At 38.8% G+C, this 17909-nt stretch overlaps 2 protein-coding genes across 4 annotated transcripts in view; one reads left to right on the top strand and one right to left on the bottom strand.

The window, feature by feature from the left end:
• Positions 1 to 2113, top strand: part of MCUB (mitochondrial calcium uniporter dominant negative beta subunit) — a 99639-nt gene extending 97526 nt beyond the window's left edge. Inside the window, exons 8-9 of the mRNA XM_011361448.2 lie at positions 418 to 534; positions 1891 to 2113. Of these exons, the coding sequence (XP_011359750.2) occupies positions 418 to 534; positions 1891 to 1968 (195 nt within the window). The 3' untranslated portion in view covers positions 1969 to 2113. The remainder of the gene's footprint in view (positions 1 to 417; positions 535 to 1890) is intronic.
• A 3826-nt stretch (positions 2114 to 5939) lies between these two features.
• Positions 5940 to 17694, bottom strand: CASP6 (caspase 6). Of its 3 annotated transcripts, none has more exons than XM_011361445.2 (7): positions 17376 to 17694; positions 14465 to 14507; positions 13776 to 13925; positions 12932 to 13008; positions 10808 to 10983; positions 8233 to 8392; positions 5940 to 7527 (listed from the first exon to the last, which is right to left on the bottom strand). In XM_011361445.2, exons 1-7 carry the CDS (start codon positions 17677 to 17679, stop codon positions 7289 to 7291), a joined length of 1149 nt encoding a protein of 382 aa, XP_011359747.2. In that variant the 5' UTR covers positions 17680 to 17694; the 3' UTR covers positions 5940 to 7288. The 3 variants fall into 3 exon arrangements, with proteins under 3 accessions (XP_011359747.2, XP_011359748.2, XP_023387124.1); XM_011361446.2 differs by having other exon boundaries at positions 13776 to 13922; XM_023531356.1 differs by lacking the exon at positions 13776 to 13925.
• Positions 17695 to 17909: the final 215 nt, after the last annotated feature.

The following is a 17909-nucleotide window of genomic DNA, read 5'->3' as shown; positions in this document are numbered from 1 at the left end:
TGTACATAACCTCTATAGAGAAACAAATAGTACAGCTCACAAATTAGAGGCACTGAGATAAACACATCAAGTTTGTGTTTTTGGGGCCCTCATTTATAAATAAATTGAATTTGTATTGTAAAACACCCAGTAACTTTAGCTTTATCTCATACATTATTTTGTCAAAAATCTCCATTTCCTCTTTTCTCCCTTCTGTGCCAGTATGTGTGATTTCTTTTCCTAGCTCACTTGCTTTTGAAATGAGCAGCTGATCTTAACTGAGACAAAATGTTTTGCTTGTGTTGCCTTATGCTTGCTCTGACGGCCACTGCAAATATTTCACTTGTCTGCCTTCCCTTGCTTTGGTGTTGCTAAGGCTCGTTCTTGTGGAGGCATTATGTTCATTTAAAACATGTTCTTTTTTTCCCCCTTTTTTAGGATTATACTTACTCAGCTATTAAGACTAGGCAATTTCTTCACTACTTTCATAAGAAATCAAAGCAACAGCATTTCGATGTGGTGCAATACAACAAATTAAAAGAAGATCTTGCTAAGGTACGTTATCGCAAACGCAGCATCTTACAGGTGGTCTTTTTTGGAGCCAGAACTTAGTTCAGGGAAATACAATTGGTGACTTATCCTCACAGGTTAAATCTTCCATGTTTGTGGTTTTGTTCAGTGAAAGAGTTGACTTGTCTGATACTAATTCCATATCCTACAGGTTTATTGTCTTCTGTATTCAACACGCAGATAGCTTTAACTGTGCATTCCAAACTGTCTTAAATGACTTTGAGATAGTAAAATAATAGTTTTCAATAGAAATCTATGTCTAAGCAAGTACATGTTTTTAAAGAAAATAATTCAATATCAAGCTCATTTTCTGATTTGTAACTATTAAAGACATAAAAGAAATTAGTATTTTAGGAAGGTTAATTTGCAAGTTTCTTTTCCTTAAAAATAGAAAAATCGATATGGTAGTCTTTCTTTAATCTTCTCCATCTTTCAAATGAGAAAATGGAGGTGTTTAATGTAACTTGTCTACTTGTCTACGTATATAATGTTAGAAAGTGGGAAACCAGGGTATGAACCCACAAGTTTGTCTGGAGCCTATGGTGTTAAGCACTTTTTCACAATCCATTTCTTAGGCAGCTTTTACCTCTGGCCTCCCAGTGGGCTCACTAGATTGTTCAGGTGATGACTTTTCAACACGTAACTAATTAGATTTTTAATTTTTCTTAGTAATTTTATTAAAAAGTTTTGGTAAAAATATCTTCTCTTGCTCAATGCATGCTCACCTAGTAGCCAGGAATTATTATATCTTTTGTTATCTGTACCTTCTAAACTACCCATTCCTCAAACTTGAAGAGAAAATACTGCTAAATTTAATTTGTAACTCAAAAATTAGAGTTGAAGAGCCTTAATTTTTTTTTTTTTTTAATTTTCTGTAGTCACTACTTAGAAAAAATATAATGATGCTTTTTAAAAAAAATTTAGTGGATACTCTTTCATTTGAATAATCCAATTCGAGAAGGCTAAGGAATGTTCTTCCAACAAGTTTATAGCCTGGGCTTTAAGACTTAAAGTAGCACTCGATGTAGTATTTTCTTAAGATAATAAAGTCGAGGAAAAAAGGGAAGCTGATAGGTCACAGAGATGTGTTTTTTTTTTTTTAAATACCAACTGGGAAAACCCTTACCAAAGGGGAAAATTAACATAACAAGAAATATAAGGATGTATTAGAAACCTTAAACTCACTTTTAACAAAGGATCCATATAAATAAAATATCATCGGCATTTATCACTAGTAGTTTAGTGTACATATCGACCTAAGGAAATATGTCCTCTCTGGCAGCCATACTGGTATGTTCCCAGTGCTCTCTGCTCAGGGACTTTTCTTTCTCTCGTTGACAGGCTAAAGAATCCCTGAGCCAGGTACGCCGCTCTCTCTATTTGCCAGCGCACATAGAAGAACTCAATGAAGAGAATTAATCTTACATTTTTAAATGTCATTGAATTTTTCCATTAGGTATTGATTTTGCAAATTAGAAACTGGAACTTTTTGAGTCTCATAGTTCATTTGAATTTGACTGTTTCAATCTCTTTTGTTAATAAAAAAATATGCTTGCAAAACACAGATATTCTGGGAAGGTCTTAAGATTTTTGGTTTGTGGAGTTTCACGACTTGTTGAGGTTTAATGTTGGAAGAAGCTTGGATGCATCCATCAAAATCAAAGTGGCTTCTGCTACAGTTGGCACTTAATGCTAAGAATCCTCGTCAGCCCGTCCTATGTTCATTCCCTGAGCAGAGGTGAAATGGTCAGTGTGCTTGGCATTCACTCTTGTTAGACTTCATTTAGAATCATCTTGTCATTAATTTATTTAAAAAGATTTTTTTATTGTCGACATACAATAGTATATTAGTTTCAGGTGTACAACATAGTCATTCAATATCATATGACTATATCTTATGAATTGATCACCACAATAAGTCTAATAACCACAATAAGTCTAATTTCTTTTTAAATACATAGTAGTTGGAAGATTTTATCATTAAATATAGCCAAAATTATTATAAAATGTCATGCGATGTTTCATCTTAACTAATCTTTATGGAGATAGATATTATTTATCGTATGTTGTCAAATGCTGTTCTAGGCACTTTACATATATGTTATCTGTAGTCCTATAATCCTATGAGGTAGCTATATTTTAATCCCAATTTAATAATAAGGCTTAGAGAAGTTAATCTGCCTGAGTGGACATAGCTAGAAGATTTAAGCATCTACACATAGTAAGTCATAAATTTTTGTAAATTTACAACTAATGGTATTTAATATATTATCTAAGATTCTACTGTTTCTGTGTTTGACAAGGGTAATGATAACACCTAGATATCAAAGATTTGCTTAAAACAAAAAAACAAAAATATTCCAATGATTTTCAGGGTATATCTTGCAGTCAAATCAGATTCAGACTTCCTACACCTTAACCAGAGCAACACACAATGATCACTTGCTATTTGTATCAGTGTCTCTGAAACACGGAGATTCTGAAATAGCAATATATTGGTGTTTTATAACTAAGCTAAGAATATGTACTAATATGTTTTTATAATGAATATCACCAGGCTAAGTATTATGACAAGTGAAAAGGGTTTTCAGACTCAATTTCAGAGAGAGAGAGAGAGTGTGTGTGTGTGTGTGTGTGTGTGTGTGTGTGTGTGTGTGTACGCTTGCTTCCCCACATCAAAAAGCAATTCTCAGAAGTATGCAGAGTGTCTGAAAATTCAACTCAATTCTGACACTATCTACCTGGAGATAGAATGCGATTCCACAGGTAAAGAAAGGGCTGAGGCCCACAAGACTGCTTTCCACTTTGGATATCAGTTACAAGCCCAGGTTGTCACCTGTGTTTCTGACCAACTAGCTATAAATCAGTTTCCTGTGAACCATTCCCCAGATTAGATTAACTTGCTAGAGCAGTTCACAGAACTCGGGAAAACCCAATTATTCACTGAATTACTGATGTATTACAAAGGAATCAAGAGCCAGATGAAGAGATACATAGGACGAGGTGCCAGCAAAGGAGCTCTGCCCTTGTGAAGTCTGAGGCCCAGCGTGGTGGCCCATGGAAGTTTTGGCTCTCCAACGTGGAACTTCTCTCAAAAAGCGAACTAGCGGTCCTCCTGGGTTTCTATGGAGGCTCCATTACAAAGCCATGATTGACTTAAGTCATTGGCCATTGGTGGTTGAACTTAACCTCCAGCCCCTCTCCCCTTGGGAGTGCTGAAAGGGATGAGACTGAGTTTCAAATCTCTAATCACACAGTTGGTTCTCCTGGCAACCAGCCCCCACAATTGGTCCAAAAGTCATCTCATTAACATAACAAAAGACACCTTTTATCACTCTCTGTGCTTAGGAAATTCCAAGGGTTCTGGGGGCTGTGAGGATGAAGACCAAATATAAAGCACGATATAGTAGTAAGCCCTAGGATGCCTTCTGCCTTTAAGAAACTCTATTCCCAGTTCTAAAAGGTAGGCCTTGCCTTTCGGGTGGAATTTAGAGAGGAGGTAAAATGTAACATGGTGAGAGGAGTCCCAAAGCGGGTCTTGGGTGTATTGGTGGGATATTTCTCTAACCAAAGCAGAGGACATACAGTGTAAAGTAGATTTCTTGAAACAAAGTGGAACTGGGAGGATGAAGTCAGGTAATGGAAGTGGGATTCTGGGTTTAACATAGAAAAACATTAGAATAAATCCAGTGTGGGATAGAAAGTGTGTGGGCTTTGGTGTCAGGAAGGTTCTTCCACTTACTAGCTGGAGATGCTGGGCATTTAACCTTGACCCGTCATCAAAACAATTATAATACTGTTAGATTGGGAGCAATCTAAAAGTTGGGGGCAATCTAACCGTCGTTGCCCCAATGGTACTGGGGGGCTTTGGTCCTTTGTACTGACACAGTTAAAATTACAAATCAGTGAAGTTTAAGAAAAGTAAGATTTATTGAAGTATGTTTCAAGAGAGAAACAGGCTACACTAGAGAGGGCTGTAGCCCTCTAGAGGTAGAGAGGTCTGTCTTATAGCTAGGCCATGATGGGTGGTTACAAGGGTGGTGCTAGCTGATTGATGTGAGAGGTCATTTTGATTGACAGTTGGCTGTTAAATAACCTGTTGTCAAATGTGCATTACCTTCCCAGAATTGTCTGTTGTAATTAGATTCATGAACTTCTGGGCATATATATGACATTATGATGATGATATGAGGAAGCTGAGGTGAAAAGGTCGGAGTACTCCCTCCCACACAAGCTTTTGTGGCTGGCCTAGATTGGTTGTTATGGTATGGTCATTAATGTCCTTGTACTCCAGGATATAGGGGTATTATTTTTAAAGCGAGGTGTTTTTTTTGTTTGTTTTTTTTTCCTGGGAGGCCTTAGGGGTAGCCTTTTGGGTTGGGCCATCAGTGTTGTCGTTTCTGTGGTCACAGAGCTGGGCCTTTGCTCCCTTATGCTCATGGCTGCCTAACTACCTAACAATACCATTGACCTTAATGAGAATATAATGAGATAAATAATGAGAATAAAGTGAGATAAATAAAGTACTAACCTAAGGCAGATACTCTACAAATGTCACCCAAATGTAAATTTCAGAACAGGGATTGTTTGCTTTGTTCACTGATATATCCATCCCAGTGCCAAGAATGCCTGGCCCATACTAGGTACCCAAGAAAGACTGGGAAAAGGTCCATGGTATTTTCAGGCATAGAGCTGGGGAAAGAATCTAGACTAGGAAAGTGGACAGGATAGCTTCTGAATTCTTGCAAACAGTCTAAAGGAAAATCCAGGAAGATGGGGTGAACTAGGACAGAATTGGCAAACTAATACCTGTACCTATTTTTGTAAACAGTTTTATCGAAACATAACAATGCTCATTTATGTATTGCCTGTGGCTGTTTGTCCACTGTAGCAGCAGAGTCGACTAGTTGCAATAGTCAGGCTTGCAAAGCCTAACATAATTATTCTCTGGCTCTTTATGGAAAAATTTTGCTGACCCCTGAACAAGAATGTGAAATGAAAGACAGTTATCAAAGAATACTTATATGTTTTTAGGGCTTCAGAAAACTAGTCATGTGAAAAATGAATTAATTCTTAGTAAAGATAGCTTCCTTTGATTTCTTTCTTCTCACTTTACTAAGTAAAATAAGAAGTATAATTCTTTTTCTTCAAAGAAAGAGCTGTGTGTAAGTCACATTGGTGACTGATTTCTGAGTACTGAGAGGATGATATAGCTATGATAATAGATACTCTGACCTTTTTAATATTTAAAATGTAGTTTCTCTATATGACACATGTCATTTATGTTAAAACTTTATAGGTCAGTTATTTAAAAACATAAACAGTATATGATCTTTCTACTCACATTCCAAGTTGTAAGTCCGGAGGGATTGGAAAGAAAATTAAAGGAATCCGAGCACATTACACGTTACTTTTATTACAAAAGGACTGTCTTATTCTAAGACAACTGTTTCGTACAGGACTCAATTGTGTCCCCATTGTTTCCACAGCCTCAGATTTGATGGCAATTTGGTGCCCAGATATGTAGGTACCAATGTCACTGCATCTGAACAAGAGGATTTTATTCAAATAAACCCTTTGACCGATCACATTTGAGGGAAAAAAGTCTGTCTTTTTGTTTTGGTTTAGAGCTTTTTATTAACACCAGCTGATTTCTCTTAAGTAACCAGAATTGTATAATCTTTACATAGAAGGCCAAGCCAGTGTTCATCAGTTCACCAAAAACGCTAAGGAGCGTTTCTGTCATCATTAGCTCTTGGAAGCAGAGGCAGTGATGGCAACGCCTGTGGTAAGGACTTAAAGTAAAACATTCAACTGCCAGTGAAGCCCCTGTCATGACCACAAGAAAAGGTACAAATGTCTCACTAACCACAGCACATAGTTAGCATACTTTTTGAACTGCAACTGAAACAATATATGTAAACTATAGCTTTTGAAGTAGCAACTCACAAGTTTCAGTTACCAAAAGCCTAAACATTTAACCATCTTGAGCCTCTGGCAGGTTATTAACAAAACAATATTATTCAAATTTATATATCATTAAGAATCAAACCTTAAAGGTAATATCTATCCTATCAACATCATGGTCTGTGAGTGAGAATGATGATGTACAGTAACTTAACATGGAAGATATTGACAGAATCAAATTTTGCAAGTGTTCAGGCTATACTGACTAAGAATTAACAATTTTATATTTCTTCCTCAGAATGCCATATAATAGTTCTTAAAGGCTGATTTTTTTGAAGTCTTATACAAAAAGTGATAATTCATATGTAGATTAATTTGCATGACCAACTAAAACAATTCGTGTATATTAATTCGTGTACATAAATAAAAACATTTGTGTATAAATTACACACAGGAAAATTTGAATTAGCAAAATTTGCAAAACATGAATTTCAAAATTAAAGGAAAACAACTAAATCTTGGGTTTCAAAAACCTTTAAAAACATTATAACCCTTTATTAAAAAATAAACAAAATACAAGTTAAGTCACCCAGATATTTGCAACTTATAAAAATCAAGTATTATAAATGCTTGTGGATTTTTATAGTAATTCCCTGAGGATTTTGTTTCTACATAGAGCAAACCCTCTCACTGTGTCCAAAATGAACTATTTTCTTTTTAAAAAGTTAAACCTTAAAACATTTCAAATTGCTGTACTATTAAGCTTCAACCTAGTGTTATTTATATAAGAAAGGGGAATCTATTTTGAATACAACTATATAAAACAGCCCTTTCACTTAGATTTTGGAACGAAATACAGCTTTTTCGTTAGCATGGAGGCAAAGCAAGGGACCTGCTTCTTTCCAATTGCACTTGGGTCTTTGCAGAAGTCTACACGGCGTCGAGAAACCTTCCTGTTCACCAGGGTGAGGAGTTCTGTGAACTCTAAGGAGGAGCCAAATGTTCCCAGCATCTCACACAAATCTTGAATGTACCATGAGCCATTCACAGTTTCCCGATGAGAATAATAACCTAAAAAAGACAGGGAGAAAAAGGGCACTGACAGTTTCTGGGTTTCAGTAACTGTGACTAAAAATCACCATTACAGAAGTATAAATTCTCAAAAATTCTTGGAGAAGACTAAGATGTGTCCATGATACAGTTTAAAATTTTTTTTCTCTGTTGACTATTCTCATGTGGGAAAAGGGATTAATTCTATATAGTTCTATAAAAATAGGGTTAATTCTGTGTAATTTCCTTCATTACCAAAAAGTTCCCAAGAGTCACCAGGCGATTTTTAAAGACAAGATATTAAAAAGAACATTTGTCAGATTTCGTTAACCAATGTCACCATAAAAATAAATTAATTTTTTTAAAACGGGAAAAACCTTAAAAAAACAAAATCATTTACTGAAAAAGAATAATCATTATCAAATATTTTTCAACAAAGCTCATGAATATGAACACAATGATACCATCAGTAATTGATAGCAGGTGCTAATATTCGATATGATTAGACTTGTAGCTTTAGACTTTAGTTCTCAGGGATGATTTTTCTATAAGGCATTTTATACTTTCATGTATCACTGTACTATGTGATCAAAGAAATCCATCCTAAGCCTGTGAACTTCAGGACCAAATCACCGTATCCCAGTAGAAAGACTTGATCCAACTCAAGCCAAGGTGGAATGGAAATTAGCCAAGAAAGGCAATTCTATGTTTGTATTAAGCACTCACCTTCTGCAACAGAGTAACACATGAGGAAATCTGCTCCAGCAGGCAGTGTGTAAACTGAGGCTGCATCTACTTGGGTGACATTGGCACCCAGCTGGTCTGTATGATGATCCACTGCATCAAAAGGTCTGACTGGCACATCATGCTGGTTTCCCCGACATGCCTACGAGACAAAGAGAAATACCACTCCCTTCACTTACTTACTCTTTTCTTCCCAATGCTTAATGTTTACAGAGGAAATATAATTCAGTACCCCTTCATGTCAACATCAACAGAAGTCACTTTATAGGCACTTCAAAAACAAAACATTTAGGTTTAGAGCAGACTGAAGCTGACAGTTTTTTCCTTACTTACATTTTCTTTTAGTTAATGTTTTTGAAAAATTGGTATCTTCAACTATACTCTAAATTATGCTGATTGAAAGGTACATAATATAGAGAAAACTGCTGCGGCTTAAAAACTCCTTCTGGATTAACCACACCACAGCACCAAGAGTCACCCCTTTTAAAAGCTACAGTATTTGCCTAAGTGTTTCCATTTAATCAGATATGTTTCCAGATTGGGTTTTGCTTGCCTGCTTGTTGCCCGAAACTGTTTAGGGTCAAAATGACACCACCTGACCTGAGAAGACAGCTATTAATGTGCCTTCTTCCTTTTGCTCCCACTTGAAAGTGAGGTCTCAAATTCTTATCCACTAATTCTGACACACAAAAGCTAACATTAATTTATACTCTTAAACGTCTATTAGGGGCTCGATTCTGTCCCCATCCTCCCAAAATTTATATGTTGAAGTTCTAACCCCCACTGCCTCAAATTCGACTGTATTTGGACATATGGTCTTTAAAGAAATAATTAGGATACAATAAGGTCATATGGGTGAGCCTTAATCCACTATGACTGGTGTCCTTATAAGAGATTACGACTCAGACAGAGGAAAGACCATGAGGAGATAGAGGGGTAAAACAGGCATCTACAAGCCAAAGAGAGAAGCTTGAGTAGAACCCTGTTAATGCCTTGACCCCAGATTTCAGACGTAAGAATAAAGTTCGTTGGTAGGCAAGCCAGTCTGTGACTTATTCAGCTATGCTAGTAATTTATTCAGTGACTAACAGACTAGTTTTACCATATAAATGCATCGTCAGTTAAGAAATGGCTAAAGAATTAATAAGCTTAAAAAGAACAAAAAAAGTCATGAGTGATTTCAAAGTTAGATAACTAGAAGGCCCGTAATATCCTATTTTTACAGGGAGATTTTAATCTTACGTAGAATTGTCGGGCTCGTTTTCAGACATTATTTTTCACTGTCTTCTTAATATAATGTAGGACACCTGGAACTTCATGTCATCAGTTGCCAAATCAACTGAGGTAAGAATAAGAGGCAGCCCTAAACTGAGGGCTTGCCATGTGCGAGGCACTGTTCTAAATGTTTTTCATTTGTTAGGCCAAGTCATTTTGTCCTTGCAACCACCCAATGAGGCAGTGCTGTTCTATCCCCAACTCATAGATGAAGAATCTGAGACACAGAGAAATAAAATAACTTGACCAAGTATTTTATTCCTTTGTGGCTCATTAGTTATTTCAATTCTCTCTTCCCTTTCCCATGAACCAATCATCTGTCATTTTTCTCTTTCTCTGGGCCACCCTCCTCAGCATCTCATGCTCAGTCTTCTCATGCTCAGTCTTCACACATGTCCCTCAGTTCTGTTAACACTCAGTTTTCAGTCTATACTTGACGTGAGTAAACCCATCTGCCCCATGGCTCTCATTACCATTCATCTCATTACTCCTATGTTTATTTCTCCCACTGAGGCTGCCTCTCTTTGGTCCTAGAGCTGTACCCCCACTGCACGTCCTACAGCTAGGCCAATGCAGTTATCCAAACAAGAAACCAGGAAATCACCCTTAACTTCTGATAGACCCCACACTCCCTCCCCTTAAGGCTCTATGGCGGGAGGTAGAATGTGGTCATGTCCTCCATGCCGTTCGTGGAAACACAGACCGCAGCACTGGAATATCTGGAATTCTCTTTTTTGTTCAAAATCCTTATTGACATACCAGATGACATTATTTAGGCCTCCAAATATTTTTATCCCTAATGCCAATATGGCACAGGGGAAACAGCATCTTGATTTAAAAGAGAATGTGGAAGGATGAAGCAAGCTAGGACTAGACCTCTATGGCTGCATCCTTCCCACTGGCTTGCATGCTCTCCAGCTCCGGGAGAACCCGACCCAGTCTGAGTAGGCTGCTTTGCACTGCATTCTCCAGAAAGCACATACTTTCTCTGGTGGCTCTACCTTGACACTGGGCTGGGCCATGGGGTAACACACTGGTTATTTTGAGTCATTTCAAATGTCAATCCAAGTAGTAAAGATACCAAGAATCTTTATTTTTTTATTCTTTCTGTTAAGAAAGAATTACTACTAATAATTCAAATTGCAACTCTGAGTAGCTAGAATTCGAAAAGGACCTTTCTAGTTACTGGAGAAAGTTACTTCTGAAATCGCCTTTAGTTCTTTATATTTACATGTATACACTCTGGGCTTTATAATTGAGATTATAACATCATCGGTCTTACCTGAATGATAAATATCTTGGGTTTTCCAACCAGGCTCTGACACTTGTCTCCTTTAAACAAGCCAGTCAATGTCTGAATTTCAATTTTGGCATCATATGCATAAATGTGATTGTCTTCACCATGACTCAGGAAAACACATAAAAAGCAATCGGCATCTACGTGGCTAGAATTCGATGCTGTAAAGTCCCCCAAAAGTTCATATAGAAATGAAAACAAGATGCTTATTTACATGTAAAAATTCAATTTACTAATACAAGAATAAAGTCACATACATATGATTGAGGGAGAAAATTTGTTATTTTTATAGTAAATGTAAAATGTAATGAAACACAACATACATTAGTTTTTAACCAAACAATTTATACCATTCTGTATCAGATTTTTAAAAATCAAAGTTATTAAAGGTCAAAGTAATAGAATTTGAACAGATTTCAATTAGTTTCTCTACAACACAGAACGATGACATGTAAAACGTAAAGGGATTACAATGGGGGACCCACTTTAAGATCCAAGTCATTTTAGCAATAAAGTTTTCGGAATACAGCAGAGAGCTTCCTGGCAGACTGAGAGACCCAGAAACTACCACTTAACAACTCCCTATGTGCCGCTGCACTCCAATGAGTGCAGCGCCTTCAGTATGTCTACAGCACTGAGAGGTTCCAAAAGAGTATTAAGACGAGATTGATGTCCTATGAAGCTTTTGAGCAAACAAAGTAGAAAACCTGGTAAGCAGCCAGTTAAAATTAAAATGATTTACAGTTTAAAGAAGAGCTCTGGTGTGGAGGTTCCTCAAAAAAAAGTAAAAACAAAAACAAAAACTACTATATAATCCAGCAAATCCATGTCTGGGTATTTATCTGAAGAAAACAAAAACAAACTCAAAAAGATATATGCACCCCCATGTTCAGGCAGTATTATTTACAACAGCCTAGATATGTAAACAAACTCAAAAAGATATATGCACCCCCATGTTCAGGCAGTAGTATTTACAACAGCCTAGATATGTAAACAACCTAAGTGTCCACTGATGGATGAATAAAGAAATTGTGTCACACACACACATACACACACACAATGGAATATTATTCAGCTATAAAAACGAATGAAATCTTGCCATTTGCGACAACACGGATGAAACTTGAGGGCATTATCCTAAGTGAAATAAGTCAGAGAAAGACAAATACAATATGGTCTCACTTATATGTGGAATCTAAAAAAACCAACCAAACAAAAAACCAAGCTCATAGACATAGATTGGTGGTTGCCTGAGGGGAGGGAAGGATGGGCAAAATTAGGTGAAGGGGGTCAAAAGGCACAAACTTCATTATAAAATAAATAAGTCAGGAGATCTAATGTACAGCACGGTGGCTACAGTCAATAATAATGTATTGTATATTTGAAAGTTGCTAAGAGAGTAAATCCTTTCCTAGGATTTTTTTAGAAAAAGTCCTCATCACAAGAAAAAAAATGTTATAACTAGGTATGGTGAAGGTAACTAGACTTATTGTGGTCATTATTTTGCAATGTACAAAAATATCGAATCATGTCCAGCTGACAATAATGTTATATGTCGATTATAACAACAACAACAAAACTCTGAAGTTTATATTATATAAACATTATAATAGTCTGTTGGCAAATGACTTGAAAATCCATGACTGGCATGCAGTGATGAGTATGATAAACATAAGTTGTTAAAATATCTGCTGCACAGTAATATGGACATTAAGAGAGATAATGTATATAAGTCAACAGAATCTCAAAGCCAGTAAAAATCTTGGGAACAGGAGTCAATTAAAAAAAATGACTGCCCAGCATCTGTAGTGTTTGCATTTTAGATATTTCATTGCCAAGTAAAAAGGTCATTTCATTAATTTCTAGAGTAATAGACTGTAAGTAGTGGTATGCTAAATATAAACTTTGGAGACATAATACTTTGCAAAGGTGTCTAAATCTAGTGGGTAACATATAAGCAGAGAGGCATAACGAAAATCTATAAACCATGCCAAATTAATTGATAAGACTTTTTACAACACAGTTAATTTTATTTGGACCTGTCTTTACAGATAGGATAATTAAAGTACTCGATCCCATCAGAGGAAGATGAATCTGAAAACTACTTACCCTCATGAATTTTGAGCAGTAGTTCTTCTGCTTTAAGATCGTTAAAGCATTTCACTTCAAATCCTAGATCTGAAAATCTGGTGATAGATTAAATTGGACATTAGCTTATGAGCTATTCAAAGTTTTCACATACCCTACTTATTTGAGGAATCTATACACATTTTATGACATATAAATTGACTTTAGGAAGAAAGAAAAAACAAATATGACAATGATAGTTTTCCCTGATCACCTATGGTAGGAAAGGATTTACTTGTAATGATGACTGATTCAAGTTAGAATATTGTCTATTATGCAAATACAGGTGACTCCTGAACAATGTGGGTTTGAACTGTGACGATCCACTTATATGTGGATTTTTTCCAATAATACCTGTACTATTTTCAATCAGCGGTTGGAAGTCCACGGAAGCAGAGGGCCAACTGTGTGTACCGATCTATGCCATCTTATACAAGAGACTTGAGCATCCATGAATTTTGGTATCTGGGGTGGGGGTGCGGTCCTGGAACCAATCCCCAGTGGACACTGGGGGATAATTTAAGTTTTTTGGGCATCAAAGGTTACATGTGGAGTTTTGACTGTGTGGGGGTTAGTACCCCTAAACTCTAAGTTGTTCAATGGTCAACTTTTTCTTTTCTTTTCTTTTTGGTAACAATGCAAAGACTGTTGCCATTTAATAGAACATGGATAGGAAGAAAACTTAGGCAACTTCTTAAGGGAGGTTGTGCCCAACTGATGCTCATCCTCACATACTCTTGCTGTTATTTCATCAGTGCAGACAAGTTTTAATTAGTAGTTATCACTTAAATATCTCATCACCTTAACATGTAGATAAAACTACTACCTGCGCTTAAGGTTGTCTCTGTCTGCGCTGGTGCCCCGTCTTTCTGGCAGTGTTAAGTGCCAAAAGAACCTCTCGTGATTGAAGATTAAAGCAATTCCTCTCCTCCTGTGATCCATTTTGTACTTTTCTGCCGGATCAAACATTTCACTGCTAATGAAAAGTTTAAAAAACAATCACTTTAAGTCATATTAAATAATGAGCTCCCTCAAGCCAAAGGTCAATGCGTAGTGTAGGCAGAGGTCTGCTGTTTCCTCTTCTGCCAGACTGACATGCCACTGGTGTGCACTGGGAAAGCCTCATAGTCACAGTAGTAAGGAAAGTCCTGAAGTATTTCCATACCAATTAGTAAACAGCAGCCATCATCAGTGCCCACCCGAAATCAATCTGCATGGGTGTCTGTCCCCCAGGTTGTCAGGATCCAGCAACCAAGGGCAGTGGCCTGGCCCAGGCCCATCTCTAGCTCTAGGGCTCATGCCATATCAACTCTTAAATATTCTGAAAACCATTCTAGGTCCTTTTACAACCGGAAGCAGAAACTAACCTGCATATCTACAAATTAGCTCTCCAAATGCTAAAACCTGACATACTCAGTTCTACTTTCCAGCTCCCAGGGTCCTTGCTTTGATTTCTGTAGTCTGATCATGACCACCACAGGAGGAGGCCTTTATTAGAAAAAAGCAAATTTTTACCTCTTATAGAAGGCATCTGTTTCTGTCATGTTTTGTTCCTCACCTATTAAAAAAAAAGTTGATTTTTGTTAATTTACTTTTTGACTGATAGTGAAACAGCAGTAACTCCCATGTGCTTTTGACTCTCATATTTTAAGACTCTTCTGTTTTGGTTAGTTTAAAAGTTAAAATATGAAAAGAAAGGTAAGGGAAAAGGGAGGGGAAACTTTAATAATAAACAAGTGAACTACAAATTCATAGCTCAATGCTTTCTCACCCCCAACTCTTATCTGCAAAATAGCAATGAATATTATAAAAAGAAATGAAGACATATTACACAAACACATTCATTGCAAAATATGCCTAGAGTAATAGTTTTGTGATTAAGGACCTCAAATGAGATATGAAATCGCTTTGTTTTATAGAAAATGTTTTTTGCGAATAGTCTCTGAAACAAAGAAGGAACAAAGTCAGACAGGAGAACTGAAACACAGGGTGTGGTTAATACTGGATGACCACAGGACCAGGAAGAGGTCAAAGTTTGGGTGGAGGAAGAGGAGGAGTAGGGCAAAGGCTTAGATTTTGGATCTCCTGAAAGACACATTTGCACTTATAACCCCATAATAGGGACCCTCTCCTCCCAACCCGATCAGACTTCTCCACCTTCTGGACAACCTTTCACTGAATCCCTCTCTACTCCCTCAAACAGTGCTGCGCATTCAGACTTTCTGTGGTGATGGAATTGTTCTATACCTGCGCTGTCCCATGTGGTAGCCACTGGCCACATGTGGCTCTTGAGCACCTGAAAGGTGCCAATGCAGGTTAGGAACTTTTAAATTTAATTTTAGTTAATTTAAATTCAAATAACCACTTGTGGCCAGTGGCTTCTGTATTGGACAGCACGATGAATCTAGCATCTTATACAATAAGGACCCATGTACCCATGAATCTGTTTTTACCCAACAAACTTAACAGCCTCAAGGGGAGAGAAGAAGTAATAAATAAGCAAAAACTAACAGTACAGCAAGATGCATCTCTTGGTTGAGTCTTTGAGGAAGCACAATGGACCTTAAGGTATGGACCCTTCCTACAGGTCACCTCCTAGCAAGAGGGTAGTGTTCCTGCCTCTCCTTAGAGAGTGTCTCCCTGACACTTGATTGTTCCAACCTCTCCTCTCCTCACTGACAAAACTCATCCTGGGGGTGAGGGTGAGGTAAGGAGTCCTAAATTCCAGTACTGTCCTGGAGCAATTTTACCCGAGTTCCAAAGAAAATAATACATCGTGACTCTGATGGTCACTCTAAGCTGTATGTACCAAGTAGAAGGAAGGGTGCGCTTGAGCAAATATCACTATACTGCATGAGTACAGACTGGCCAAGAGGGTGAATGGCTTTGTTGACATAGAGAAAATAAACTTTAATGAAGGAGATACCGTATATTACAGATTTATAAATTCCTATTCATTTGCAATATATTTATCGAAAATGGGTCCATCATTAAACCCGACTCTTAACCTCTTTGCTCCTTAAAGTCGTTTCATTTTTACAGAACAAATCGCTCCTTTTTTCTCATCTTAATTTGCTATATCTCCAAATAATTCTACCTGCTCCTGTTTGTTGATGGCCTGGCACTTTAGATACTTTCTCTCACTCAGCTCCATAGCCCCCAGGCCAGTGAAAGTGCACCAGGCTTGTCCAAGTTCAGCGCAGTGGAGCTGAGATTCAAAGTCAAGTCTATCTGTGGAATCCAGTCTCTTTACTGTCGACATGCTAAACTCTCTCCTACCAGAGAGAGAACAGCTACCTTTCTAAACTAAGTGTTCATTTCTTCAAGCTTCGCTAGCTTCTACTGTCATGGTCTTTATTCACTGCAGTGTCTAAGCAAATTTACCCATACTTCCTATCAACAGTCTGTTTAACAATCCTATAGTGAGTAACCCACCGTCTGCCTAGAACATGCTGGAAAAGGGGTGGGGTGGAGAAAGAAAAGAAAGTGAGCAGGTAGAAAAAGGAAGGTAATCAAAAGAATGGGGGGAGGGGGTGAGGTGCCCTGCCCAGTGGTCCGGCATCCAGGATCCCTGCCCGGCTTCCCAACCCCCACCACTAGTTCCAAAATGGAAATAGCCAGAGGGCCCTGCACTGCCCTGAACGACCGAGTGACTCCTACAACTTGCCTCTGGGGCAAGACTTGTTTGTGCAGCAAAGAATAAAAAGCTCTGAAATAAAGGCACTCTGCCTGGACTGCTAGCACTTTAACCTTCAAACAAACAAACAATAACTTATGGCCAGGCTCGGAATTTCTCAATCTTGTCGGTAATATAATGAAATAAGTGACAGGGAAGAACGTTCTAAAAGCACACGTTCATCAGCTGATTATTTTGTAGAGAAAAGTTGCTGTGGCTTTAACTCGAACCCACAGTTGTAGGTATCCTGGATACGGGACAGCGATGCTGGGCTGCATACCCGCAGCGGCCTGGCTTTGTATCCAGGTGAAGTCCAGGCACACCAGGGGCCGGCCGGTCATGTTCCCATTATTATGGCATGCAACTACTTCCTTAACTTTTTACTTAAAAGTGAGGAAACAAAACCAGATCCAACTTGCAAAACTCAACTTTTCATGACTAGGCGCGCGGGGGCGGGGGACAGTTGTGTGTGTGTGTGTGGGGGGGCGGCGAACAAGGCCTGGCAGGGGCAGCCAGTGAACATTAAAGTGGCCCAACACTAGGGAAGAGATCACCTGTAGAGGACAAAGGCGGCGGCGGGGCCCGCCCAGAGCCGGGATCGCAAGCAGGCGTCAGCTAGGTCCCCGCATTGTTTCCCGGTACCAAAAGCTACGCTGCCCCCACCGCGCTTAAGCGCTTCCCTCCAGGACCTGTAAATTTCTGGGGCCGCCCAGCAAGGCGGTGGAGCCCGCGCCCTCGGTTCCCCCCTACCTGCAAGGCCAGACCCGCGGAGCCCCAGCGCCGAGCTCATCGCCGCCGAGCGCAACCCCGACGCCCCGGGCGCCTCCGCTTCCTGGAGCCGGGGCCGCAGCGCCCGCCCCTTTCTCCGCCCCGGGAAGACTCCTTTCTGCCCCAAGAGCTTGAGGGTCCCGGAGCGCCCGGGAGGGCGGAGCGACGTCGCCTGGCGAGATGGTCCAGCCCTCGGGAAAGGCCAGCTGCCACCTCGACAAGGGCGGCCCCAGGTAGGAAGCCCGGGCGACATAAGTTCACCTGCGGTGAGCTGAGGCTCGCTCATTCCCGCCCCAAACGTTTCATCTTCTCGACTGGCTCAAAGGTTCGGGGTGTTGTATGTGTCATTCTGTTACACGTGTAGTCATTTGCCTAGTGCGAGTTACTTTGTAGGACTTGTAATAATTTATTTTAAAAGTTTTGTTTGTATGAGGGATTTGGGCCAAAGTTAACTAGAGGCAACTGCAGGATTTTCAAGTCTAGAGGCAGCTGCAGGATTTTCAACTCTGGCTTTCA

Source organism: Pteropus vampyrus, unplaced genomic scaffold, assembly GCF_000151845.1.
Source record: "Pteropus vampyrus isolate Shadow unplaced genomic scaffold, Pvam_2.0 Scaffold67, whole genome shotgun sequence".
In the NCBI taxonomy this organism is placed as follows: Eukaryota; Metazoa; Chordata; class Mammalia; order Chiroptera; family Pteropodidae; genus Pteropus; species Pteropus vampyrus.
This window is presented reverse-complemented; position numbering and strand designations above follow the sequence as displayed.

Excerpts from the sequence above, each read along its gene's own strand:
- CASP6 (XM_011361445.2), bottom strand. The coding sequence starts at position 17,679 with ATGAGCGAGCCTCAGCTCACCGCAGGTGAACTTATGTCGCCCGGGCTT. Across the intron at positions 13,926-14,464 it reads ACAGATGCCTTCTATAAGAG|CAGTGAAATGTTTGATCCGG; the intron begins GTAAAAATTTGC and ends ACTTTTCATTAG. Across the intron at positions 10,984-12,931 it reads ACTGCTCAAAATTCATGAGG|CATCGAATTCTAGCCACGTA; the intron begins GTAAGTAGTTTT and ends GGGACTTTACAG.